Source organism: Indicator indicator, chromosome 2 (assembly GCF_027791375.1).
Source record: "Indicator indicator isolate 239-I01 chromosome 2, UM_Iind_1.1, whole genome shotgun sequence".
NCBI lineage: Eukaryota > Metazoa > Chordata > Aves > Piciformes > Indicatoridae > Indicator > Indicator indicator.
This window is the reverse complement of record NC_072011.1, coordinates 61322859-61350402: the sequence shown is the minus strand read 5'-3', so window position 1 is coordinate 61350402 and position 27544 is coordinate 61322859. Positions and strand designations below refer to the sequence as shown.

General features: G+C 49.9%; 1 protein-coding gene across 1 annotated transcript in view; it reads right to left on the bottom strand.

Moving 5' to 3' along the window:
- Window positions 1-20394: 20394 nt before the first annotated feature.
- The window catches only part of LCLAT1 (lysocardiolipin acyltransferase 1), a 101765-nt gene continuing 94615 nt past the window's right edge, over window positions 20395-27544 (bottom strand). Inside the window, exon 5 of the mRNA XM_054398317.1 lies at window positions 20395-20952. Coding sequence (XP_054254292.1) covers window positions 20444-20952 — 509 coding nt within the window. The 3' untranslated portion in view covers window positions 20395-20443. The remainder of the gene's footprint in view (window positions 20953-27544) is intronic.

The following is a 27544-nucleotide window of genomic DNA, read 5'->3' as shown; positions in this document are numbered from 1 at the left end:
TGTTGTTCTTTGTCCTATCACTGGGCACCACCAAATCAAGCCTGGCACCTTCATCCTGACAGCCACCCATCAGATATTGATAGATATTGATCAGAGATCGAGAGGTCTCAGCTCTCCTCTCCACACCAAACAGCCCCAGGGCTCTCAGTCTTTCTTCACAGCAGAAATGTTCAAGTCCCCCAATCATCCTCATAGCTCTCTGTTGGACTCTCTCCAGCAGATCCCTGCTCTCTTCAGTTGGGGAGCCCAAATCTGGATTTGCCAAACAATGCAATATTTTCTCAGGCCATGAAGCCTGACTGGCTAGCAGCCGCCATTGCACTGAACTCCTTCTTTTTAAATCACCTTGGCCACACAGCTGTAGCTATACCTGCATGAAGAGACAGAAATGACTTCCAGAGAACATGCACAGGGCTGTCAGACCAGTGCTATATTATCTCCTCACTCAGCTCTGACATCAGAAACGAGCCAGAGAATAGTCAGGGGAGGGAAAAAGAAAAAGATATCAGTAAAGCTTTGTAACTAATGCCCACTCTTATTCCACCTTCTTTCTGTTTTGTGCAGCGTAGAAGGCTGCAGGAGCTCTTCAGCAGCTGGGGTCCTGGGATCCTTGACTGTAGAACTGAGTGGAGAATGCACAATGACTCACCTGAGGCTTGACAGAATTAGTCAATGAAATCAGGGCTGAGGCATCCTGATAGTAACCAGACAATGAAGCACGGAAACCAGAGGCGCCTCAGTGCTGTGCCAAGTGGATTAGATTCATAGACTCACAGAATGGGTTGGGTCACAGTGCTCCAGGTGGGGTCTCACCAGAGTGAAGTAGAGGGGGAGAATCACCTCCCTCGACCTGCTGGCCACACTCCTCTTGATGCAGAATAAATCTGACCTGTTTACAGCTGCCCCCTGCACAAAAATATCATCACTTTGACAAGACTAAGGCAGAAATCAAGAGGGAGAGCTTGAAACAAAAAGCACTCGGAGGCATTGTCGTGTCTCCTCCAGTCCACGTTACCCAAAGCAGCTACAACAAGCACCAGATTACTACCAAGGCTCTGGTAATGAGCTGTGTATTATTAGTGCCCCTAAGCAAGACCATGTCTGGGCTGAGGGCCCTCAGAGGCAATAATCTCTCTTTCCCTCGCGGAGATTCTCATCGCTCTGGTGTCACAAGCACGTCCAACAAACGACGAAACCCCAACTTAAACCAAGCCCAAATCTCACAGACACATCAAAACTGGAGGGCAGCCAGTGGAGGAAAGAAGCAAAGGGCTTACATCAGCCCACAGCAGGTTGCTATGCAACCAGGAAATCCACCCCTGTTGCCATGACGCTGTCACCTCCTCACCATTGGGAGCACAGCTCGAAGGAGCGCAGCAGGGTTGGCAGTGTGCACATAGCGGGACAGAAGGATGTGGGGTGGAGCAAGAGCATCACATCACCACGGACGGGGAGCTGCAAAGCCTGCAGAGGTGCTGGGAGGCCTTCAGCCTTTTCCTCTTAACACTTAGTGGTGCAGCATTTACCCCTGGGGTTTAATTTACCCCATGTCTGTTGTCTATGGCCACAGCCATGGCCACTGTGCAGATGGGTTTTGAAAGTCTCCAGAGAAGGAGACTCCACAACCTCTCCAGGCAGCCTGCTCCAGGGCTCTGTCACCCTCACCATGAAGTGTCTCCTTGTGTTGAGGTGGAACCTCCTGTGTTCCAGCTTGTACTCATTGTTCCTTGTCCTGTCACTGGGCACTACCAAAGAGTCCATCACCTTCATCTTGACACCCACCCCTCAGATATTTACAGACATAGATATGATCTCCTCTCAGCCTTCTCTTCTCCAGACTAAACAGCCCCAGGTCTCGCAGTCTTTCTTCATAGTTCCCCAGTAAGATCATCAAGTCCAACTGCTCACCTAGAGCTCAGCACCCCACCACTGCTCCTAAGCCACTACCACTAGACCCTGTCCCTCAGCTCCACATCCGTGCATCTTTTAAACAGCTCCAGGGAGGGTGACTTCACCACCTCCCTGGGCAGCCTGTTCCAGTGCCTGAGAACCCTTTCTGTCAGGATCTATGTTTGATCCAGGGGCAGTTCCACCATGGAGTCACAGTTGTGCTACCCCTGCCCTTTTCCATAGGGAAAGGTCGCACTGCTCCCACTCTGTTTTCACTGTGAGGAAAGCTGTGGGGCAAACCCCCTCTTATTTCAAGCCCAGCACTTAGACCATGGTTACTTTAGGGCAGCAAAGGCTTGGGGGTGATCTTTATGGTGGTTTGATCTCATTTCTTGTTTCACAGGCACAACCTGTCCAGTTTTGGGCTCCCCAGTTCAAGAGGAACAGGGATCTGCTGGAGAGAGTCCAACAGAGAGCTACCAGGATGATGAAGGGACTGGAGCACTGCCTGATGAAGAGAGGCTGAGAGCCCTGGGGCTGGTTAGTCTGGAGAAGACTGAAAGGGGACTTAATAAATGTCTATAAATACCTGAGGGCTGGGGGTCAAGAGGGAGGGGACAGGCTCTGCTCACTTGCACCCTGGGATAGGACAAGGGGCAGTGGGTATAAACTACAGCACAGGAGGTGCCACCTCAACATGAGGAGGAACTTCTTCACTGGGAGGGTCCCAGAGCACTGGAACAGGCTGCCCAGAGAGGTTGTGGAGTCTCCTTCTCTGGAGACTTTCAGGCTCCCACTGGATGTGTTCCTGTGTGACCTGTGCTAGATCCTATGGTCCTGCTCTGGCAGGGGGGTTGGACTTGATGATCTTTGCAGGTCCCTTCCAACCCCTAACATCCTGTGAGCAGAAATGGAAAAATAGTCAGTGGACCTAAGGAAGGATATTTAGGTCTCCACATCAGGCCAGGAAGAAACTGGTCAGAGCAGCCCAGTACTTGAAAGGGTCTGCTAGGAGGAGAATAAAATCAGGGTAACACCATGAGGATTGAAAAACTATACACACCTCTAGCAACATATCACTGAGGTCCCTCAAGGATCAGTACTGGCACCAGTCTTGTTTAACATCTTTGTTGGTGATATGGACAGTGGCATTGACTGCACCCTCAGCACCGAGCTGTGTGGTACAGCTGACATGCTGGAGGGAAGGGATCCATCCAGAGGGACCTGGACAGGCTGGAGAGCTGGGCCCAAGCCAACCTCATGAAGCTCAACAAGACCAAGCGCAAGGTCCTGCATCTGGGTCAGGGCAATCCCAGGCACTGATACAGGCTGGGCAGGGACTGGTTTGAGAGCAGCCCTGAAGAAAAGGGCTTGGGGGTGCTGGTGGGTAAGTTCAACATGAGCCAGAAGTGTGCACTTGCAGCCCAGAAAGCCAACCAGAGCCTGGGCTGTATCAGGAGAAGTGTGGCCAGCGGGTCAAGGGAGGTGATTCTCCCGCTCTGGTGAGATCCTACTTGGAGTACTGCATCCAGTTCTGGAGCCCCTATTACAGGAAGGATCTGGAGGTGCTGGAGGGTGTCCAGAGAAAGGCCACCAGGATGATCAGAGGGCTGGAGCTGCTCTGCTCTGGAGACAATCTGAGAGAGTTGGGGTTGTTCAGTTGGAAGCAGATAATCTTTAAGGTCCCTTCTAACCCAAACTGTTCTATGATTCTTACTGCAGCCCCATGACCACAAAAGTGATGCACAGAGAAGAAGACCTCAAGTTGAAGGGACACAGAGTGAGGCTTGCCACACACAGATGCTCATGCAGCTCCTCCTCCCCTTCTCCCAGCCAGCTCTCACCAGTCCAGGACTCTTTCCCAGCCCCAAAGCCATGCCAGAACAGTGCAGAGATTTTCTGTTTCTTCTCCATCCAGCTCCCCAGAGCTCATGCAGGCAGTGGAACAGTAGCTGCAGGATAGCAGACAAAGGCTTGGGGAGGGAGTCACAGAAATGGCTTTGAAGATCTGGCAGGGAGAGAAAAAAAAATAGCTCTGCTGGTGCATGGCTATAAAAAGGTTTGTGTGCTGCACTTTGAAGGAGAAAATTGACTCCATTACAGTCAAGTGGCTCAGTGCCTTCAGCTGTGTCTGGCCACTTCTGATTCACAAGGAAATTGTTTTGATGCCTTTTGTTGTGCTCCTTTGGCAGAGCTATGCCACCGCCATGCTCAGCCACCTGCTCTCCACACTGCTGCCTGCAGGACCCAGGGGTGCAGGAGTAACTGTGCTGAGATCTCCATGGTCCTGCTGAGGGCTTCCCATCTACTCCTGAGCCCATGGTCCCTTCTGGCTGGTGGCACCCCTTGTTTCCATTGCCACCTGCATGCTTTGCCCTCATCTCAGGGCTGGAGATCTCCTGCAGGAGCAGAGTAGGTGCCTCAAGCCCAAACACACAGAGCCATGGATTTGGTCACAGTTCACATTTGAGGTGAGGAGAGCACCTCTTGCATTTGTGCTGCTGCAGTAGTTGGGTTTCGGCTTTATACCTTCATCAAAGCTCCACCCTCTCTCCCCCTTCCCACACTGTGCCCCAGGGGATGCCATCCCCAGCTCCTCAGTTTGGGGGACATGAGGTTCATGAAAGCTCCACCTGCTCTGCTCCTTCCCACACTGTGCCCCAGGGGATGCCATCTCCAGCTCCTCAGTTTGGGGGACATGAGGTGCATGCCTCATTAGGACCATACCTATGCTTCCAGTTGGGACCAGTGGTGTCGTGCTCCATTTTGCTGTGGGGACATCCACCTGGGTGAGGATCCTTGCATCAGCTGTGCTGTAAGGTTGCAGGCCCAGTGGTGCTTTTTCCCAGTCTTGAAGGATTCTCTGATGAGCTAAGGGTTGCCTCATGGAGTGCCACCTCTCTCCAGCCAACCAGCACACACCCAGGGCAGCCCTGTGCAGGCATTGCTTTTGTTGGCTGCAGACACCTGGGACCCAGGAAAAAGATTCCTCAGCAGAATTTGCCACCAGCATCCTGGCCTGGATCAGGAATGCTGTGGCCAGCAGGAGCAGAGAAGTGATCGTGCTCCTGTACTCAGCACTGGTGAGGCTACGTCCTGAGTACTGGGGTCAGTTTTGGGGCCCCCACTCTGCAAAGCACATCAAGGGGCTGGAGCAAGTCCAGAGAAGGGCAACAAAGCTGGTGAAGGGTCCGGAGAACAGGACTGGTGAGGAGCAGCTGAGGGAACTGGGGTTGTTTAGTCTGGAGAAGAGGAGGATGAGGGGAGGCCTCATTGCTCTCTAGAACTGGCCAAAAGGAGGTTGCAGAGAGGTGGAGGTTGGTCTCTTCTTCCTAGTATCAGGAGAGGAAATGTCCTGAAATTGCACCAGGGGAGATTTAGGTTGGAGATTAGGAAACATTTCTTTCCTACGAGAGTGGTCAGGCATGGGAACAGCCTGCCCAGGGAGGTGGTGGAGTCACCGTCCTTGGAGGTGTTCAAGAAACCTGTGGCCATGGCACTTTGGGACAGGGTTTAATCACAGAATTAACCAGGTTGGAAAAGACCTCGGAGATCATCAAGTCCAACCTGTCACCCAGCACCATCTAATCAACCAAACCATGGCACTAAGTGCCTCATCCAGTCTTATTTTAAACACTTCCAGGGATGGTGACTCCATCACCTCCCTGGGCAGAACATTCCAAAGGCCAATCTCTCTTTCTGTGAAGAATTTCTTCCTGACATCCAAACTGAACCTTCCTGGTACAGCTTGAGACTGTGTCCTCTCCTTCTGTCACTGGGAGAAGAGACCAACCCCTCCTGGCTACAACCTCCCTTCAGGTAGTTGTAGACAGCAATGAGGTCTGCCCTGAGCCTCCTCTTCTCCAGGCTAAACACCCCCAGCTCCCTCAGCCTCTCCTCACAGGGCTGTGCTCCAGACCCCTCACCAGCTTTGGCCATGATGGTGTTAGATTGATGGTTGGACTGGATGATCTTGGAGGTCTTTTCCAACCAAACCAATTCTGTGCTTCTGCACTGGACTTGAGGCAGGGGCCATTGCCCTGAAGCCAGCAGAGCTCCAGCGTGAAGAGCAGCAGAGGGTTTGGGCTGCTGTTGAGGGCTTACACAAACACCCAGAGCCTGGAGTGATTTCTGGCTTTGGAACACCCCCTGTGCTGGCTGCTTCTGTCTCTCCAGAGTGCTGGCTTTGTTCCTGTCACACACATTTTATACACAGCCCCTTCTGGCAGACACTGCCCCCCTGGAGGATACCCAGATGCTAATTCTTCTCGGGGTGGCTATGGCCCCGTTGCTGGCTGCTAATGGACCAAAGGATGATGGAGAATGACTTTTCCATTTCCACTGCAGAGCAGCAAACCTAGCCAGCAGATGTAAGCCAAGCCAGGCTGACATTTGAAGCAGCTCCCCAGATTACATTACTGAGATACTGATATTTAATAGGGATGGCCAAATCTTTCAAACCAAATCAATGTTCTTTTACTTAATAATGCCCTTGCCACATCTTAATGAAGGCTCCTTCCAGCTCCAGGCCCTCTTTTCCTGCAGTCCTCTCACTGGGTGACATCTCTGGCTGCATCAGATGGTACCTAATGCTATTTTCAGGTGTTTCTATTCAATTCCCTGCATTCCCATCCTTGATTTGTCAATTGTTGGATCAATTAAGGGACACTCAGGGGAGAATAATTGTTATTAGTGAGAAGGAAGGGGAATTCATTTCAATTCTGCATTTTCCTGCAGCATCCTCACTAGGCATGAACAGAGGATGACAAGAGACCTACCCAGCAGTCTGTGGCCATCTGAGTTGTCTGCAGAAACAGAATCCAGGCTAGGCTGCTCCCTGGGTTTGCTCCTCAATTCTAACACTCAGAGAGGCATCCAGGCAGTGGCCCCAAGCCTGGGAAGCCCCAGGGGAAACCAGGGGTCTGGAGAGCCCTGGCTGCCATAGGCAGAGCCCAAGGAGCAAAGAGGCAGTGCTGGAGCCCAAGCAGCTTTGGGCAAGAGGAGAAGGACACTTGTTACCCCAGCAAATCCTATTTCATCAGTGATGCCTGAAGAAATTTGGTTGACACAGGAGCTGCACTAAAACTTGGTGCAATGACACAGCCCCCTGTAAGCTGGGGGGGACAAAAGGTTAATTCACCTATCAGCTGGAGATGCCTCAGGCTGAAGTGTGCAGCAGCAGGGACTCCTGAGCATCCCTGTCAAGCTGTGATTTTGCTGCAGGCCCAGCTCTTGTATATTCCAGAATGCTGGCTCCTGGCCCCAGGAGGACCACCAGCAACTCTCTTTTGTCCCATCACCTCAGCACAGGTGTGACTCCTGGCTGCAGGCACGTTCCCAGCACTCAGAATCAAAGACAGAACCAGAGAATCACTTGAGTTGGAGAAGCCCCTCAAGATCATCCAGTCCAACCACTGTCTAACTCTGCCAAGGCTGATGGTAAACCATGGCCCTCGGCACCTCAGCTCTGCCTCTTTGAAATACCTCCAGGCATGGGGATTCAACCACCTCCCTGGGCAGCCTGGGCCAGGCTTTGACAACCCTTTCAGTCAAGAAGTTTCTTCTAATGCCCAACCTAAACCTCCCCTGGTGAAACCTGGGGACATTTCCTCATGTCTTATCACTTGGGACTAGGGAGAAGAGACCAAGGCTCACCTGGCTCCAACCTCCTTTCAGGGAGTTGTAGAGCTCAAAGTAACATTTCCCATCATGATTCCCTCTTTGCATCTCCTGGGCTTTGTATGCCCTCTTCCAAAATACAACGGAAGACCCTGCAGCAAGTTTGGTGGCTGAAGAAAAAACAGTTGGGAGCTAGTCCTGAACTACAGCACAGCCTCAACTCAGCAAGTCCAAACCCTCCTGAATGCTTGGGTACTTACAAGCAGATTGGAGTGGGTTTTGCTCTGGGCAGGGGGCTGCACCAAAGCCCCTGCACAATCCATCCCTCTCCCCAGATCTTCTTTAGAAGCAGCCCTGGTCTGGAGGGGTCAGGTTGCCACCCAAACTGATTGCCCATGGACATGTCCTCCCACACAGCTAACCAATGGCTGGTGGTCCTCTTGCTCTGAAAACCTCCTCCTTCAGGGTGTGGGCTGCAGAGACTGACAAGAAAAGGATTATTTGAATAGTGTCTGTAAAGAGGAGAATGAAACTGCATGGCCTGTACTCCAGTTGGCCCTTTCCCATCCCATCAAACCCCTCTACAGGACTACTATTGCTGTTGGGCAGTAGAAAATAGGGCTGGGATCCCCTCAGTCCTTGCAGCCACCAGCCCCCAGCTTGCAGGGGGAAGGCACAAGCTCACCACTCCTCTGGACTTCCTGCAGCCCTTCTCCCCACCCTGTAGGCAGAAGCCCCTCCATGTTTTGCAGCCACAGAGAGCTGGGTCCAGCTGCAGGCGTGGAGTGCTGAATTAATGAGCACAGAGATCCCCCAGACAAGCAGAAGAGCGTGAGGGGAGGAGCATCCTCCTGTGGTTTCTGCTCAAGCCCTCCGAAGATGGGACTGAGACGATGCACGACTGCAACACAGACACCTTACCAGAGCCCCTGGCCCACAGCACGGATGTGACCACTGCCTTTCATCTCCTGTCCTTCTCCAGGAGCCTGCCCTCCCCATCAGGACTGTCAGCATCTCTAGGATGGCACCAAAAGTGATTCAGATGAGGAGCAGGATCCCAGCTTGCGCCTGACATCTGCAGACATCCACATGGGCATGGTGCCCACGTCTGCACCTGCCTGCATGCCTCTGTTCTGGGGCAGCTCCTGAACTGCTGGACCCCTTCTCTTCTCTCTGCCCTTAGCCTGCACTGCTGTTCCTCAGCCCACAGCTCAGCAGGATCCTCCAGTCAAGGCTTAATTAGCACTAGATGTAGCAGTTGGAAAGCTCTGCTGCTCCTGTAGGTAACCTCCACACTGACACTGATGGCAGAGAGCTGTTCTTCAGAAACACACCAAAACAGCAAGGACAAAGCACTTTCTGACCAAGCTTTTCCAAGCCATAAGAAAGTGAGGATGCTCCAGCTGGGGCAGAGGGAGTCCCTGGCATTACATTGCTTGAATTAGTAGCAGGGCCCTGCAAACCCCAGGGAGAGGAACGTTGGTCTTGGCTATGATGGGTCACTACCTCAGTGCCTCCATGCAATAGTTTTATTGTACTCCAAGTTGAGGACAGGGCTTAGAGCTGCACCTGCCTGTCTAGGCCACCTTTGGCTTGGTGGCCTGGCCCTCGTGTGGGACAGGCTATTGAACAACGGTAAGCCAAGAACCAAAGAGGTTACTGGGGATGTGAGGAGGATGCACAACCATTGAATCCAAATCATACAACTGTTGAGGTTGGAAGAGACCTTTAAGATCACAGAATTAACCAGGTTGGAAAAGACCTCAGAGATCATCCAGTCCAACCTATCACCCAGCACCATCTAATCAACTAAACCATGGCACTAAGTGCCTCATCCAGTCTGTCTTTAAACACTTCCAGGGATGGTGACTCCACCACCTCCCTGGGCAGAACATTCCAAAGGCCAATCTCTCTTTCTGTGAAGAATTTCTTCCTAACATCCAGCCTAAACCTCCCCTGGTGCAGCTTGAGACTTTGACCTCTTGTTCTGTCACTGGTTGCCTGGGAGAAGAGACCAACCCCCTCCTGGCTACAACCTCCCTTCAGGTAGTTGTAGAGAGCAATGAGGTCTCCCCTGAGCCTCCTCTTCTCCACGCTAAACACCCCCAACTCCCCCAGCCTCTCCTCACAGGGCTTGTGCTCCAAATCATCAAGTCCAACCACTCACCTAGAGCTCACAATTCCACCACTACTGCTAAGCCACTACCACTAGACCATGTCCCTCACACCACATCCACATGTCTTTTAAATACCTCCAGGGATGGTGCCTCTACCACATCCCTGGGCAGCCTGTTCCAATGCCTGAGAACTTTCTGGGAAGAAATTGTTTCTAATCTCCAACCTGAACCTCCCCTGGCACAACCTGAGACTGTTTCCTCTTGTCCTTGTCACTTGTTGCATGTGAGAAGAGACCAACCCCCAACCTCCAACCCCCTTTGAGGTGCACACCCTTGGGAGGGATGGCCAGCCTTGCAGGGCAGGCTGCATGGCCAGGCTCTGCTCTCTGCCCCTGCTGGGCAGCTCTTCCATCAGGTCTACAGGAAGGCAGCATTTGGTCTGGGGCTCAGTATTTAAGGTCCTCAAAAGGTAAGTGGCACTTGTGTGCACTGCAAACCAGCACACTGTGGGGTAAGGACACCCGAGACCAGAGCAGAAGTTTGAAAGGGGGCTCTGGCACATCCTACCTTGTTAGAGGTGATGAGCATCTGAGCAGAGCATCACAACCCCAGGCAGAGCTGGAAAGGCACATCAGGGCTGCCTGACCTTGGCTCCTTGAGCAGCTTGCTGCTGCCCTTCTGCAGCAGAGTCGTATTTTTAGGTCCTTCTTCCTGCTGATTCATTAGGGGAGCTAATGTTCTGCAAGCTGCCAGGCATCTGCCCCTGGAGGTGTGCACACTATGCTCTCCTGACAAATATAGCCCACGCCAGTTACACAACCTGTCACACAGGCAGTAGCTGTCCTCCCCACGGGCACACCAGCAGGGCCCTGCCAAGGGGGTGAGTTGGGTACCTGGCTCCTGGGTCTGTTTCCAGCACCGACTATTTCCAAACACTTAATGAGTGACTCCCTGAGGCTTGGTGGCCCTGGAAGTACTCCAGGCTCAGTGCCACCACTCTGCCCAGCACTGCTGCTGGGTGGGCTGAGGCCCTCCTTTCTAATCCTCCCCTCACTGGGACAGAGTGGGATAGGACAAGAGGGTAAGGATTTGGAGAGACCTGGTTAAAAGCTGGGTTCCTTTCCTACCTGGGTGTGCCAGAGCACCGGGGGTACACCAGGGGTAACCAAAGGACTTAGAATCGGAGAATCATGGAATCAGAGAATCATGGAATTGTAGAAACATGGAATCAGAGAATCATGGAATCATGTAATCAGAGAATCATGGAATCAGAGAATCATGGAATTGTAGAAACATGGAATCAGAGAATCATGGAATCACGGAATCAGAGAATCATGGAATCAGAGAATCATGGAATTGTAGAAACACGAAATCAGAGAATCATGGAATCATGTAATCATAAAAGCATGGAATCAGAGAATCATGGAATTGTAGAAACACGAAATCAGAGAATCATGGAATCATGTAATCATAAAAGCATAGAATCAGAGAATCATGGAATTGTAAAAACATGGAATCAGAGAATCATGGAATCGTAGAAACACAAAATCAGAGAATCATGGAATCATGTAATCATAAAAGCATAGAATCAGAGAATCATGGAATTGTAAAAACATGGAATCAGAGAATCATGGAATCAGAGAATCATGGAATCGTAGAAACATGAAATCAGAGAATCATGGAATCATGTAATCATAAAAGCATAGAATCAGAGATTCATGGAATTGTAAAAACATGGAATCAGAGAATCATGGAATCAGAGAATCATGGAATCGTAGAAACATGAAATCAGAGAATCATGGAATCATGTAATCATAAAAGCATAGAATCAGAGAATCATGGAATTGTAAAAACATGGAATCAGAATCATGGAATCAGAGAATCATGGAATCAGAGATTCAGAGAATCATGGAATTGTAGAAACATGGAATCAGAGAATCATGGAATCATAGAATCATGGAATTGTAGAAACATGGAATCAGAGAATCGTGGAATCATGGAATCATGTAATCACAGAATTATGGAATCACAGAATCATGGAATCATAGACCCATAGAATGGTCCAGGCCAGAAGGGACCTCCTGAGGTCATCGAGTCCAACCTCCCCACAGTCAGCAGGGACATCCCCAACTAGATCAGACTGCCCAGGGCCTGGGGACTTCTTTACACCTAGGAGTGCAGAGGTCTGTCACTGGGAAAGGCATGTAGGTTGTAGAGCAACAAAAGCACCTAAGTGGATGCTGTGTCAATACAGAAGGCTTGGGAAGTCCATCTGCTTGGGAATAAAGACTTCTTGACATCCACATGCAAAACATCAGGGGAGTCAGGCTGTGTTCTGACAAAATTAACTGATAACTTTAGGACCTAGATATCCAGATCTGGAGCCCCCAAAACAAGAAGGACATGGAGCTGTTGGAGAGGGTCCAGAGGAGGGCCACAAAGAAGATCAGAGGGGTGGAGCACCTCTTCCATGAGGACATGCTGAGGAAGTCGGGGCTGTTCAGCCTGGAGAAGAGAAGGCTCAAGGGAGACCTTAGAGTGGCTTACCAGTACCTGAAAGGGGCTACAGGAAAGCTGTGCAGGGACTTTTAGTACAGACCTGTGGTGATAGGACAAGGGACAATGGTTTGAAACTGGAGCAGGTTAGATTTAGATTGGACATTAGGAAGAAGCTCTTTACTATGAGGATGGTGAGACACTGGAACAGGTTGCCCAGGGAAGCAGTGGCTGCCTCACCCCCTGAAGTGTTTAAGTCCAGGCTGTATGAGGCCTTGAGCAACTTGGGCTAGTGGGAGGTGTCCCTGCCCATGGCAGGGGGGTTGGAACCAGAGGATCTTTCCAGCTCAAGCCATTCTATGATTCTATGGGACTGCAGTGGCTGAGTGGCAAAAAACAGAGCAATTGTTCAAGCCTCCAAAGTGCAGCATGAAGCACATCAGGAGGCTTGACAAACACCCATGGAAGGCAGGGCCTTGTGCAGGATGTTTGTAACCCTTGCTCTCTGCTTCCCTCTGCCACTTGCAGCAAGAACCCCTTGGAGAGGACCCGGAGCAAGCATTTCTGCCTCATGCCAGGTGGTTTCTCTTCTTGAGAAATGTTGGCAACCTGGGCTGCATCAAAAGATATGTTGCCAGCAGATCCAGAGAGGGGATTCTACTGTTTTGCTCTAGTGAGACCTCACCTGGAGTACTGCATCCAGTTCTGGAGCTCTCTGTACAGGAAGGAGATGGACCTGATGGAGAGGGTGCAGAGGAGGGCCATGAAAATGATCAGGGAACATCTCTGCTATGAGGACAGGCTGAGGGAGCTGAGGGTGTTCAGCCTGGAGAAGAGAAGGCTCTGGGGAGACCTAATAGCAGCCTTCCAGTACCTGAAGGAGACCTATGGGAAAGATGGAAAGAGACTGTTTACAAAGGCCTGCGGTGACAGGACAAGGGGCAATGGCTTCAAATTAGAGAAGGACAGGTTTAGATTGGATATCAGGAACAAGTTCTTCCCTTTGACTGGAACAGCTTGCCCAGGGAGGTGATTGAGGCCTCATCCCTGGAGATATTCAAAGATGAGGCTCGATGAGGCTCTGGGCAACCTGATCTAGTTGGGGAGGTCCCTGCTGACTGCAGGGAGGTTGGACTGGATGATCTTTGTAGGTCCCTTCCAACCCAGACCACTCTATGATTCTATGCTTCTCTGACTCCAATCAAAGCCTGGCATTGCTTAGGAAGAGCAGGAGCCCTTTCCACCCAGAGTAGGCAGTGCTCAGCCAGGCAGGCTGCGAGCAGCATCGTGACGGCAAAGAGGGCTGCTGAGATGGCTTGAGTCATGGTTATGACAAGGACCTTCCTGCCTCTGTTTGTTGATCCTGCTGTGCAAGCATCCAGCATGTCCTGTAATAACTTTAATAGCCTTTATGCAACAGCTAGCAATAATGAGGCCAGTTCAAGATGAGGTCTTTAACCTTCCCGGGCAGATTCTTGTCTTACCTAGCAGTCAACAGTCTGCTCTCTTGCAGTGACCTTCATTCTGAGATCCAGGCTGAAGCAGGGCAGAGGGCTGCTCCCAAAGCAGGGGGGCTCTGCTCTGGCCTTCACAGAAGCAAACAGCTATGTTTTTGCTCCCTCAACAGATGTGCTGTGGGCTGCCACCAGGCACTAGGCTGAGGAGAAGAAACAGCTGTGGCCATGAAGGCTTTCATGGGCCTGGGGCCCCTTTTCACCCACAATAAGAGCCTGTGGCAGTGTGGTGTGTTCCCAGCAGCACTGCATCCCCCAGAGATCACAGGATGCTAGGGGTTGGCAAGGACCTCCAAAGATCATGTAGTCCAACCCCCCTGCCAGAGCAGGGCCATAGAATCTAGCACAGGTCACACAGGAACACATCCAGATGGGGCTTGAAAGTCTCCAGAGAAGGAGACCCCACAACCCCTCTGGGGAACCTGTTCCAGTGCTCTGTGACCCTCACAGTGAAGAAGTTCTTCCTCATGTTAGAACTTCCAGTGCTGTCCCCAGTACTGGCAGAAGGTGCATGACAAATGCCACTGGAGGCAGACCCAACAGCAGAGCTCAAGGTCTTTGCCCCAAGCTCTGCACAGTCCACCCACAAGGCCACAGATCTGGGGTCTGTTTCACCAGCAGCAGAGGACACCAAGCCCCACCACCCCTTGTCTGCAGTGCCCTCCTCTACCTCCTGGCTTTAAATGATGCAGAAAGTCTACTAAGAACTTTCCTGCTGGAAGGACTCAGCAGGAAGCAGCTAATGCAACCTCTCTTGCTCATCCACAGCACTCGTCCTACAGATAATAAAACCACAGGCTCCTTTCTCATTAAGCCCTAATTAGACTCTGTCTCACTTACATTGCACTTTCTGTCATTAGTGGTGGAAAGCTGAGAGCCTGCTGCCTTTAACCTTCACATGTTGTGAGGAGGCAGACCTGAACACCTTGATGTGATCTTGCATAAAACATCTCCTTGCACTTTCTCTCGGGGCTCCTGGAAAAGCAAAGCTCTTTCCCCAGCAAGAACAGAAAAGCAAAAACTCTGGAGGAGCTCAGCATCTGCAGCAGGGAGGCTGCAGGAGATGTTGGGTTCTACCTCTTGCACACTTTAAAGGTTTACACAACCCTTTACAGGAAGAGGCTCAAAGGAAAGCTACAGCCTTTCCAGCCTCCCATGGAGGGATGGGCGACATCAACCCCAACAGCCACAAATCACAGGGCAAGCACACAGGTGGACACTGGCCTGCCCCAGACAGAGCACCACGGAATCATAAAATGGTTTGGACTGGAAGGGACATCAAAGATCACCCAGTTCCAACCTCCATGCCATGGGCAGGATCATCTCACACTAGCCCAGGTTGTTCAAGGCCTCATCCAGACTGGCCTTGAACAGCTCCAGGGAGGGGACATCCACAACCTCCCTGGGCAACCTGTTCCAGTGTCTCACCACCCTCACTGGAATGAATTTCTTCCTAATCTCCAGCCTAAATCTCCCCTCTTCCATCTCAAAGCCATTCTGCCTCATCCTATCATTACAAGCCCTTGCAAAAAGTCCCTCCCCAGCTTTCCTGTAGGTCCCCTTCAGGGGAACTGTAAGGTCTTCCTGGAGCCTTGTCTCTCCAGGATGAACAGACCCACCTCTTGCAGCCGGTCCCCATAGGGGATGTGCTCCAGCCCTCTGATCATCTGTGTGGCCCTCCTCTAGACCTGCTCCAGCAGTTCCACATCCTTCTCATGCTGGGATCTCCAGAACTGGACACAGTAGTCCAGGTGGGGTCTCAGGAGAGCAGAACAGAAGAAGAAGAGTACCACTGAAGAAGAATTTTGTTCCTTCTGGCTGCATGCAGAACATTGTCAGACAGTGAAAAGAAAACAGCAGAATTAACCCCATGAAATGATTCAGGTCTTTATTGTCATTGTTAGAATAACTTGTACATGGTTAAAACATTCTAATGTACTTGGTGAAACTCTGAAGACTAAGGCTTCCTGGAGGTTTGGAGTTTCCTGGTGTTTCCTCCCACACAGTGTGACATAGAAAAATCGCCCTTAGAAAAACACAGACCTGTTTGAAACGAGGCAGACTGATGGCAACGCACAAAACTAGCAGCTGCACCTCCTGTGAGCAGGATCAGCGCCTCACAGACCAGCTCTGGGCTGTGCAGCTTGAAAGCCAAGAGACAAATGCCTGGGTCTGACATCCTGCTCTACCCAGATGAGCTTGATGAGGAACACAGACTGGCAGGGTTTCAGCCTTCTGTTCAGAGCAGAGAGAAAGAAACCCCCTGCCCCGAGGCTGACGAGGGAACATTTGATTGAGCAAAGGAGAGCAGCATCCTCAAAGCACATCACTGACCTCCAGCAAGCTAAGCAAGACCCAGCAAGACCTGTAGGTCCTGCAGACAGAGCAGGTGGTAGTGGGTGAGATGAGCCTGGATGTCACTGTGTGTCCCGTGGAAGGGGCATGTGTGACTCCTGGAGTGATTAGCACCTTGAATGTATCAGCACTGAAAACATTTCAAAGTGATTTACCTGGAATAGAACCACTGAGTGTGGAAAAGAGCTTTAAGATCACTGAGTCCAGCCTGCAAAGTCCACTACTAAGCTATGTCCCTAAGTGCCATCTTAGTGTACTTCAAACAGGGAAATACAGTAAGACCAAAAATCTCCCAAAATCTGCATATTAGAACCTTTTGAGTAAAAAGTTTTGACCAGAGAGGAAAAGAAAGCACAGAAAGATCTCCCCCCACTTCCTTAGCCACATTTCAAATACAGAAACTTCTTTATCTACAAAGATTTTGGGGTTTGTTCAATCCCCCCTTTCCCCCTTGCACTTTTAATTGAGCTGGAAAATGAAGCACTCAATCTGCAAAGCCAACATTCCCTTCCCTGGGAGAGGAGGAGTCTTCACTTACCACCTGCAGGCCTGCAGCATGGAGACAGGCACTGCAAATGTGACAGAAGGTTCTTCTTTCTCTTCCACCCTACTCTTCCAGGAGTGAGAAGGATGAATTCATCTGCAGGATGCCTACCACATCACAGTTAGGTTCTGTGTTTGGCTCCAGCTGGGAGAAAGCCCCTTGGTAAGGGTCAACCATGGATTGCATTGGGCTTCATTTTCAGAGCCCAGCTCTAACCACACACACACACACACACACACACACACACACGGAAACCTTTCACTGCTCCATGACCAAGGCTCACACTGATGTTTCTTATACAGCTGATGACAGCACAGAGTTCTCTGAGTGACTGAGAAAAGTGCAGCTGGTACTTAAGTCACCAACATACAGAACCTGCCCTCCAAAGTCATTCCTGAAGGCTATGTTAAGGCTACTGAAATAGGCTGGCCATGGTTACTCCTGGTATGAAAGCACAGCCGTGGATCAGGGCAGACTAGAAGAAGCCTTTTAGGTCTCCCCTGCATTAACCAGAAATGAGTGGTTTTTTTTGTTACCTGGAGGTACAGGGAACTGCACCAGAGCAGAGTACCAGGTGAAGAAAAACAAAAAAAAAACAGGCTATGTAGATTTAAGCTGCAAATTTGATACCATAGAACTTGGTTTAAAAAAAGTCCTTGCAGTGCAGACAGAACCTCCTTCCACTCCTGACAATGAAACACCAGTTGTAGGTCATCAGGTACTCAAATATAAATCTGGAATAAAAAAAAATAATATTAAGAAAACTAACCCTAAATATAAACCTAATTTTATTGGATTTTCTTAAGGGAAATAAAAAAAGGGGATTAAAAAATGAGAGTAAACCAGATGGCTTCAAGTACTTCTCAGCACAATAAACCCCTAGTTGCCATAAAGCAGAGATTAAAAAAACACTTGTCACCTTGCAAGGGGACAGCTGAGTAGAGGCTGGTGATTCCTTCCAAGACATGGCCTTTGAAACCAACACAATTATGTTTAGTGCTGTCACTGAGGAGCAAACTGATGTGGTCCACCCAGCACTTGAGATGCTCAGCACAGGCCAAAGGGATGCTTTGCACTCTCTGCTTTCACATTTCATGGCAAGGTTGTGAAACATAATGGAGCCAGGCCAGGTGGGTTTAGCTCAAACAAGCCTCCATGCAATGAACAGCAAAGGCTTGGGAAGTCATAGAATCATAGAATTGTTAGGGTTGGAAGGGACCTCAAGGATCACCTAGTTCCAAACCCCCACCTTACACTAGATCAGGTTGCTCAGAGCCACGTCCAGCCTGGCCTTAAAAACTTCCACCTCCCTGGGCAACCTGTTCCAGTGTCTCACCACCCTCATGGGGAAGAATTTCTTCCTAACATCCAATCTGAATCTACCCACTTCTATTTTTGTTCCATTCCACCTAGTCCTATCATTACCTGACAGCCTAAAAAATCCCTCCCCAGCTTTCTTGTACACCCCCTGCAGATACTGGAAGGAAGTCAGAAAGGTTTTGCAGCAATAGAGTTGACCAAGTGGTCTAACATTTTTGAGGCTGAGTAAAACAAACCTACCCTGAAGTGTCTCCCAAGTGCTGGCAAGGTTTGTGTCTTTCACTGTGTCAGCATGAATGCTACTTTTATCATACACACCAAGCAATGCACTTGAAAGTGCCTTGTCTGAGTTTAAGCCTTTTGGGTTTTCTGGAAGTCATGAAATGAGAGGGAAAGTGTGACAATGGGAACCCCCCCAAAAACTGCAAAGGAGCTTGGAGAAGCAATGATGTCATCAAGCAATGCAAGGAAACACTGCAAATGGAAAAGGCAGCTCTGTTTCCCTGTGCTGTGCTAAGCCTCAAACCCACTCCTCGCACCTCTGTGAGGAGACAACCCTTGCATCAGCTGCTTTGCAACAGGTCTGGCTGGTGAGCACAGAACAAGCAGTCTCCCTGCTTACCTAGAGGGACATTTGAAATGCCTAGTGAAGCCATGGGAAAACCAAAATAAACGCTTTGAAAAAAAGACACAAAAAAACCCCACGAAAAAGCACAAAACAAAACAAAATAAAATGGCCCTCCCCCCCCCCCAAAAAGATCTCTTTCCTAGTGTGAAAAAATAAAGACAAAATTTTCAATCACATCATGGCTACAAGGAGAACTTGCTGCAAAGCATCTGCTAGTTGCTCAGAGACAGATTCTTGCATTTAGGAGTTAAAACCCCACTAATGAGAACAAACCAGCTCCTCTACCCCCCCAGCTCTGTACACTACAGCAGGAATTAATCACAGAATCATAGAACTGCCAGGGCTGGAAGGGACCTCAGGGCTCATCCAGTTCCAATCCCCCTGCCATGGGCAGGGACACCTCACACTACATCAGGTTGCTCAGAGCCACATCCAGCCTGGCTGCAATAACCTCCAGGGATGAGGCTTCTACCACCTCCCTGGGCAACCTGTTCCAGTGTCTCCTCATGGTGAAGAACTTCTTCCTAACATCCAATCTGAATCTGCCCATTTCTAGTTTTGCTCCATTCCCTCTAGCCCTATCACTACACAACATGCTAAAAAGTCCCTCACCAACAAGTCTCCCATAAGTTAACAGGGAACCAAAACAGTGTGAAACCAAAATTTAGCTGCAGAGGTCTATTAACTAATCAGTTATGACTTAAAATGGAGGCAGAGCCAGCACTGCTTTCTGTACTGCAGCACAAGACCATGAGGCTTAAAAATGATTCAGGGTGACCAAGCCAGGTGCAGTACTGTTTGGAAAAGTTGATGTGAAAATATGATTATTTTAAAAGAAGTCTGAATTCTTGAAATCACAGGACGTTAGGGGCTGGGAAGGACCTCAAAAGATTAGTCCAACCCCCCTGCCAGAGCAGGATCACCTACAGCAGATCACACATCCAGGTGGGTTTGGAATGCCTCCAGAGAAGGAGACTCCACAACCTCTCTGGGCAGCCTGCTCCCGGGCTCTGGCACCCTCACAGTGAAAAAGTTTTTCCTTCTGTTCCTGTGGAACCTCCTCTGCTCCAGCTTGCACCCCTTGGCCCTTGTCCTATCATTGGCAGAGCCTGGCTCTGTCCTCCTGCCACTGTCCTTCACATCTTTATGAACATGAAAGAGGTCACTCCTCAGGCTCCTGTTCTCCAAGCTACAGAGACCCAGCTCACAGAATGGTCTGGGCCAGAAGGGACCTCCAAAGGTCATCCAGTCTGACCTCCCCGCAGTCAGCAGGGACATTCCCAACTAGATCAGGTTGCCGAGGGCCTCGTTGAGCCTCACCTTGAATACCTCCAGGGATGGGGCCTCCACCACCTCCCTGGACAACCTGTTCCAGTGTTCCACCACACTCACAGTGAAGAACTTGTTCCTGATACCCAATCTAAATCTGCCCTTCTCTAGTTTGAAGCCATTGTCCCTCGTCCTGTCACCGCAGGCTCTCAGCCTTTCCTCACAGAAAGAAGAAACAGAAAAACTTCTCCTCCACCTTCCACCTTCCATCAAAGCATTGTGAAACACTCCAGCTTTCCCAGCCCTACTCTTTTACTTTCCACCAATGTGCCTGGTACAGACACCACCCCTCTGTCTGTCTTAGCTGGACAGTTTGGGTTCCTACAGGGGAGTTCAGTGCACGTCACATTTATTAACGTCCGTAACGATTGTCCATGGATTCAGCAACTTGTTTCTTAATGACAGCAGGATGCAGTCGCTGGCTGCTTTGTTGGGATTACATTCAGAGATAAAAATCACCATCTTCACCTGTAGCAGGAACTAACTTTTTTCTCTCTCTCATTCCCAGAAACCAAGTGATAGCAAAAGACGATTCTCATGCAAAACAAAACAAAAAAATTTCTTCCCTGTGCGTAAAACCTGCAGGATGCCTCTGATCCGCTCAGCTTTACATTTCTCTACACCCCCCTCACTAATTGGTTTTTATTTTGGTGCCATGGAGTTTCTGCTGCTTTTTAAAATAGCTGTGGCAGGCCAGCTCAATCAGCTCCAGCCCACCAAACAGCTTCTGCTGCAGGACAAAGAAGATGATCATGGCTGCAAAATACCACCGTGCCAGGCTGGAGAGGTACAGCAGTGCCAGCATGCCCAGGGGGAACACTGTCCAGTACAGGAGGGAGATGCACTTCACCATGAGGACCCTGAGCTCAGATTTACATGGTGGGACAATGCTTTGTCCTGTTGCACTGAAGCATCTTCCACCTTCGTAGAAGCGTCGGAGTCTTTCCTCTTTCTCTTCCCAACGCTTCCGGCACCACAGCTGCAGCTCCTCCTTGGAAGTGGGCACTGTCTCTATGGGGTATCTCTGGACGTGGAAGTGAATCTCCTTTGGGAAGTTTCCATTCAGAAGGTGCTTCTCTGTCTGAGGAATGTTTTGGGGGTATGCCACAGTTATGTCATGGATAGCATCGAGATTGTCACCTGCAAGAAAGGTTGGGGGGGGGGAAGAAAAAAAGATCAGTACAGATCGTGCAATGCTCACAACGCTGATTTGCTTCAAAGTGTGATTGACAACTGTCCCAGCTGCTGCAGGAAACCCAAAGATACATTAGGACCACAGAATGCTAGGGGTTAGAAGGCACCTCTGTAGATCATCAAGTCCAACCCCTCTGCCAAAACAGGGCCACCTAGGGCAGGTCACACAGAGATGCATCCAGGTAGGTTTTGAAGATCTCCAGAGAAGGAGACTCCACAACCTCCCTGGGCAGCCTGCTCCAGGGCTCCAGCACCTTCACACTAAAGAAGTTCTTCCTCATGTTGAGGTGGAACTCCCTGGGTTCCAGTTTGTGTCCATTGACCCTCATCCTGTTACAGAGCACCACAGAAAAGAGACCTGCACCTTCTTGACACCCACCTTTAAGATCTCCTCTCAGCCTTCTCTTCTGCAGACTAACCAGCCCCAGGTCTCTTGGCCTTTCCTTATCAGACAAATGTTCCACTCCCTTCATCATCCTCAGAGCCCTCCCTTGGACTCTCTCTAGTTCCCTACCCCTGTTGAACTGGGGAGCCCAGAACTGGGCACAATACTCCAGATGAGGCCTCGTTAGGGTAGAGCAGAGGGGGAACAGAATGTGTTCTATCTGCTAGAATCTCTAAAGGCTGAAAGGTCAAACCTTCCCCAATCATTAACTGTTCTGAATCTGAGCAAAAAACCTTGGGACCAAAACTATACCCAGTGCAAACTGAGGGAGAATTACAACAGCGAGTAAGATGATAAAATAAAATACAAAAGAGAGAAGATGTGCATCTAGCCTTAGAAAATGAGGAGTACATGAGACTAATCTTCACAGAAATCACAGAATTTCAGGGGCTGGAAGGGACCTCAAAAGCCCATCCAGTCCAACCCCCCTGCCAGAGCAGGATCACCTACACCAGATCACACAGGAATGCATCCAGATGAGTTTTGAATATCTCCAGAGAGGAAGATTCCACAACCCCCCTGAGCAGCCTGCTCCAGTGTTCTGTCACCCTCACAGGGAAAAAAAAAAATTTCCTCACATTTCCATGAAACTTCCTACGCCTCGGCTTCCACCCATTGCCCCTTGTCCTCTCATTGGGCACCACCGAGCAGAGCCTGGCTCCATCCTCTGGCACTCACCTTTCACATATTTGTAAGTATTGATGAGATCACCTCTCAGTCTCCTCCAAGCTAGAGAGCCTCAGCTCCCTCAGTCTCTCGTCATATGGAAGATGTTCCACTCCCTTAATCATCCTCGTGGCTCTGTGCTGGACTCTTTCAAGTAGCTCCCTGTCTTTCTACAACTGAGGGGCCCAGACCTGGACACTGTATTCCAGAAGTGACCTCACCAGTGCAGAGTAGAGGGGGAGGAGAACCTCTCTCGACTTCCTGGTCACACCCCTTCTAATCCACCCCAGAATGGCATTGGCCTTCTTGGCCATGAGAGCACATTACTACTCACACTTGTGCTGCAAGCTGCTTCAGGTTATGTTCCTGTAAACACTGAGAAAAAAAAGAAAAAGGCAGTTTCATCTGGAGCAAGCAGCACACAAAGCCTTAACTTGGTGAAAAATGAGAAACCAATGTGAAACACAGACCAGCCAAATATGGGAAGCTCCTTAAATCCAGAGGATCTCCCAAAGGAGGAGGAGGAGGAGGATCTATGTAGCTCAGGGAGATTTCCAGAGTAGTTCAGCTCACACAAGTTAGAAACATGGAATCATTTTGGTTGGAAAAGCCCTCTAAGATCATCCAGTCCAACCATCAACCTAACACTACCATGACTGTTAAACCATGTCCCAAAGTGCCATGTCCATATGGGATGGAGACTCCACCACCTCCCTGGGCAGCCTGTTCCAATGCCTGACCACTCTTGAAGGAAAGAAATGGTTCCCAGTCTCCAACCTAAACTTCCCCTGGTGCAATTTCAGGTCATTTCCTCTTGTTCTATCACCTGATAGTAGGAGGAAGAGACCAAGTTCCAGCCTCCTTTCAGGGAGCTGTAGAGAGCAATGAGGTCTCCCCTCAGCCTTCTCTTCTCCAAGCTAACCAACCCCAGCTCCCTCAGCTGCTCCTCACCAGCCCTGTTCTCCAGACCCTTCACCAGCTGTGTTACCCACTTCAGCACCTCAATGTCCTTCTTGTAGTGAGAGGCCCAGAGATGGATGTGTCTCAGAAGCACAGGTAGCAGCCCTTCTCCTGGCTGGGCTAGGAGCCAGGCGATGTCAGTCCTGTAGGGTGGCTGTCATTACGTCTGATAGCAGAGATACTTGGAGTAAGGGGAGGCAAAATGTGAGCTGCTTTCAAGAGGAGTATGCTTGGTGCTCAGATGCAGGGGGCTGGCCGTTATTGCCCTTTGTAAGGCCTTGGTTCCCAAGACATTCCATTTTGGTATCTCCTGCAAAGCTCTTCCCGGTGCAGGATACAGAGGTTCTCTGCTTAGATAGGATGCTATGAGGACACATGGAGCTTTACAGTCTGGAGAGGAGAAGACTGAGAGAAGATCTAAGAAAAGTTTATAAATATCTGAGGGATGAGAGTAAAGAGGTTCTTCTCAGCTGCACCCTGGGATAGGACAAGGGGCAATGGATAGAAACTACAGCACAGGAGGTTCCACCTCAACATGAGGAGGAACTTCTTCACTGTGAGGGTCCCAGAGCACTGGAGCAGGCTGCCCAGAGAGGTTGTGGAGTGTCCTCTGGAGACTTTCAAGCCCCATCTGGATGTGATCCTGTGTGACCTGTGCTAGATTCTACACTCCTGCTCTGGCAGGGGGGTTGGACTCAAATGATCTTCAAAGGTCCCTTCTAACCCCTAACACCCCATGAATCTTCCTCCAAATGAAAACTGGAGGGTTGAGTTTTCCTCTGCTAGACCTCCTACCAGCCATATATAGCTCTTTAAAAAATCCAAGGAATTTGCCACAAAACTGTCCCAGAGAGATCATTACAAGGCTGAGAAGGGTTTTTCCCCCCTTTCCTCTGATATTTAGAGTTGAACTTTAGATACATAATTCTGAACATGGCCTTTTACAGTAACTTTCTATTCTGTCCCTGTCATTTTTAGAGCTGTAAAGGAGAGCCAAAATGCCAGGGACAGGGAGGAAATTAAAAGGGGGAACAGAGCTAAAGAGTAGGTTTTGATCATCTTTGCAAGAAGTGACATCATTTTAGGAGAACAAAAGTCTTCAGTCACTGGAACTGGAGACAGCTTTTAGTCTCCAATTCCATTTTGCCCCTAGCCAGCCAGCCAAATAAAAACAGCAGGATAGATCACTGCTGGCAGAACTTAGCAGTTATGCAACATCCAGTCCACCATGCACTTATTTTTAGATGGGCTTTACACTAGCAGAATTTAGTTGATGAAATCTCAAAAGAATGTCTGATCAGAGGCAGGGCTGGTGGGGGGTGGTAAAGAGGATGTTTAGAGAGTGCAAAGTGTAAGAACACTTAGAACAAGGATGGGCTACGAACACCAACCTGCTTTCAAGAGCATTGGTTGCATCAGGCATAGTAATGAAGAGCAGAGGGTTCATCAGCATTCCCTTGGATTTCCAATCTGCAGGGGCTTTTTCACCAGTTAACAGAATCACAGATTGTTAGGGGTTGGAAGGGACCTTGAAAGATCATCCAGTCCAACCCCCCTGCCAGAGCAGGATCACCCAGGGTGGGTCACACAGAAACACATCCAGGCAGGTTTTGAGTATCTCCAGAGAGGGAGACTCCACAACCCTCCTGGGCAGCCTGCTCCCGTGGTCTGTCACCCTCACAGTGAAAGAAAAATTCCTCCTGTTTCCATGGAACTTCCCATGCCTCAACTTCCACCCATTGCCCCTTGTGCTGTCTTTGGGCATCACTGAGCAGAGCCTGGCTCCATCCTCTTGGCACTCACCCTGTGCATGTATGTAAGCACGAATGAGGTCACCCCTTAGTCTCCTCCAAGCTAAAGAGCCCCAGCTCCCTCAGGCTCTCTGCAGGACTTTTCCCCAAATAGCTAAACAGATGTGGTTTACCTGAAGCTAGGCTCCGCCAGATACTCTGTGCCTTGTGTTTCCCAGATCTGGAGTGCAGTAAGCAGCAGCTCACTTCCTCACAGTGGTGGGAGAGCAGATGTAAAGAGATTGCTCACTCCAAGGAGGACATTGAGGTGCTGGAGCATGTCCAGAGAAGGGCAACAAAGCTGGAGAAGGGTCTGGAGAACAGGGCTGGTGAGGAGCAGCTGAGGGAACTGGGGGTGTTTAGTCTGGAGAAGAGCAGGCTGAGGGGGGAGATTTCTTTGCTCTCTACAGCTCCCTGAAAGGAGGTTGGAACTTGGCTTCTTCTTCCTACTATCAGGTGACAGAATGAGAGGAAATGGCCTGAAATTGCACCAGGGGAGGTTTTAGTTGGAGATTAGGAAAAATTTCTTTCCTGCAAGAGTGGTCAGGCATTGGACAGGAGGGAGTGGAGTTATCATCCCTGGAGATGATCAAGAAATGTGTGGACATGGCCCTTGTGGACATGGTTTCATGGCCATGGTGGTGTTGGGTTGATGGTTGGACTCGGTGATCCTAGAGGTCTTTTCCAACCAAAACAATTCTATCATTCTTACAATCTCCCTTCCTCCTGAGCCTCCATAGTTCCCCAGCTTCTAACAGCACACAGAACCTCACTTCAAGAGGGAGGACAATAAAGTTCAGCCTTCCTAAGATCCATGTATGAAAAAAAACAAAAAAGCCTTCTGTGAAGAGCTTCTGGCTACACAAATTGAACATCCATCCTGCAATCATTTGTGTCTCTGCAGTCAGTCTGCCATGACCTGCAAACCCAAGCTCTACACCTAAGGATGACAGACCACAGACAAGAAATCATCACATTGGCTCAAGACACAGATTTTTGGGCTCTGTGCAAGTATTGGACTGGCAGGACTGGGTACCCACATAGCTGCTATGACCCCTTCAGCAGGCAGGCACATTTCTGCCCATGAGCTCCTGAGCAGAAACAAGGAAGCCTCTACCCCTTACCTATGGATTTGTAGCATCCCCAGGTACCTTTCCAGCAGGGCTTCATGCCAGACTGCAGAAGGTCTGTGCTACATTATGGCTTCTAAATTAGTTCCCCTGAACCAGGCAGGAGCAGTTACTCTTTCTGTTACTCTTTCTAAATTACAAACAGGGAAACCAAGGAAAAGGATGATTACACTCACAGATTGCACTGGGTTGGAAGGGACCCTCAAAGGTCATCTTGGCTGACCCCCCCCAGCACTCAGCAGGGACAACTCCAACCAGATCAGGCTGCCCAGGGACACATCCAGTCTGATTGTGAATGTCTCCAGGGGCAGGGCCTCAACCACATCCCTGGGCAACCTGTTCCAGTATTTCACCACTCTCATTGTGCAGAACTTCCTCCTGATGGCCAACCTAAATCTCCCCTGCTCCACTTTCAAACCACTGCCCCTCATCCTATCACTCCAAGCCCTTCTGAAGACTCCCTCCCCAGCCTTCCTGTAGGTCCCCTTCAGATACTGAAATGCAGCTCTAAGGTCTCCACAGAGCCTTCTCTTTCCCAGCCTGAACAGCCCCAATTCTTTCAGTCTGTCTTCAGGGTACAATCCCCAAACACACCCCTTAGGCGTCCTGTAATGAGTCCCAGAGTCCTGTAAGCAGTCATGTCCCCCAGTCTGTAAGGTGATGGACAGGAACTTCTCCTACTGACTCAATGGCAGTGTGATGGGTGTCACCCCTGGCTCACCACCCAATGGCTCCCCCAAGACATGTCCTCAGAGACAGCCCTCCTTTGCATGTGCATGGACAAACCTTTTATCTCACCATCTACTGAAAAACCTTCCAACCATGAGCCTCTTTCTCAGCTCAAAGATGCCTCAGGTAAACTGAAATCAGCTTTTACTTCTGCATTCAATAGCAACACATCAGCACAGGACTTTAATTCTAGAGGAAAAAAAAAAAAGCCCAGCCTGAGAGTAAAAAGCAGGATTAAACTCTTTCCAGATTCTTCCAAACACATGCACAAGGAGAATGTTGCAGGGCAGGTGCAACTGGTGAGAGCTGCCAGAAGTTCAGGGGATGGATTGAAGATGGAAGTTGTGGATCCCCCACCAGGATTGGAGATGGGGTCTCAGCAGAGCAGAGTCAAGGGGCAGAATCCCCTCTCTTGCCCTTCTGGCCACACTCCTCTTGCTGCAGCCCAGCACACAGCTGCCTGCTGGGCTGCATGAGGGCACTGCTGGCTCCTGGGGAGCTTCTCAGCAACCAGCACCCCCCAGTCTCTTTCTTCAGGGCTACTCTTATCCCACTCTGCACCCAGCCTGGATTTGTGCCTGGAGCCTGTATCTGTGCCTGTTTCCTAATACCCAAGCATCATACACTAGCTCTGAAGCAGAAGATATGTGTTGGGACATGAAAAGGAAAGCCACCTCAAACTGCTGACTGAACTTATGAGGTTTGAGTCATTTTTTTTTTCCTGGAGAACACAGCAGCAGAAAGAAGCAGCTTCCCAGGATTTACAGCTCCTCCTGGGAAGTCTCACCCATGTGAGGATTTAAAACTTCAGGCAACCC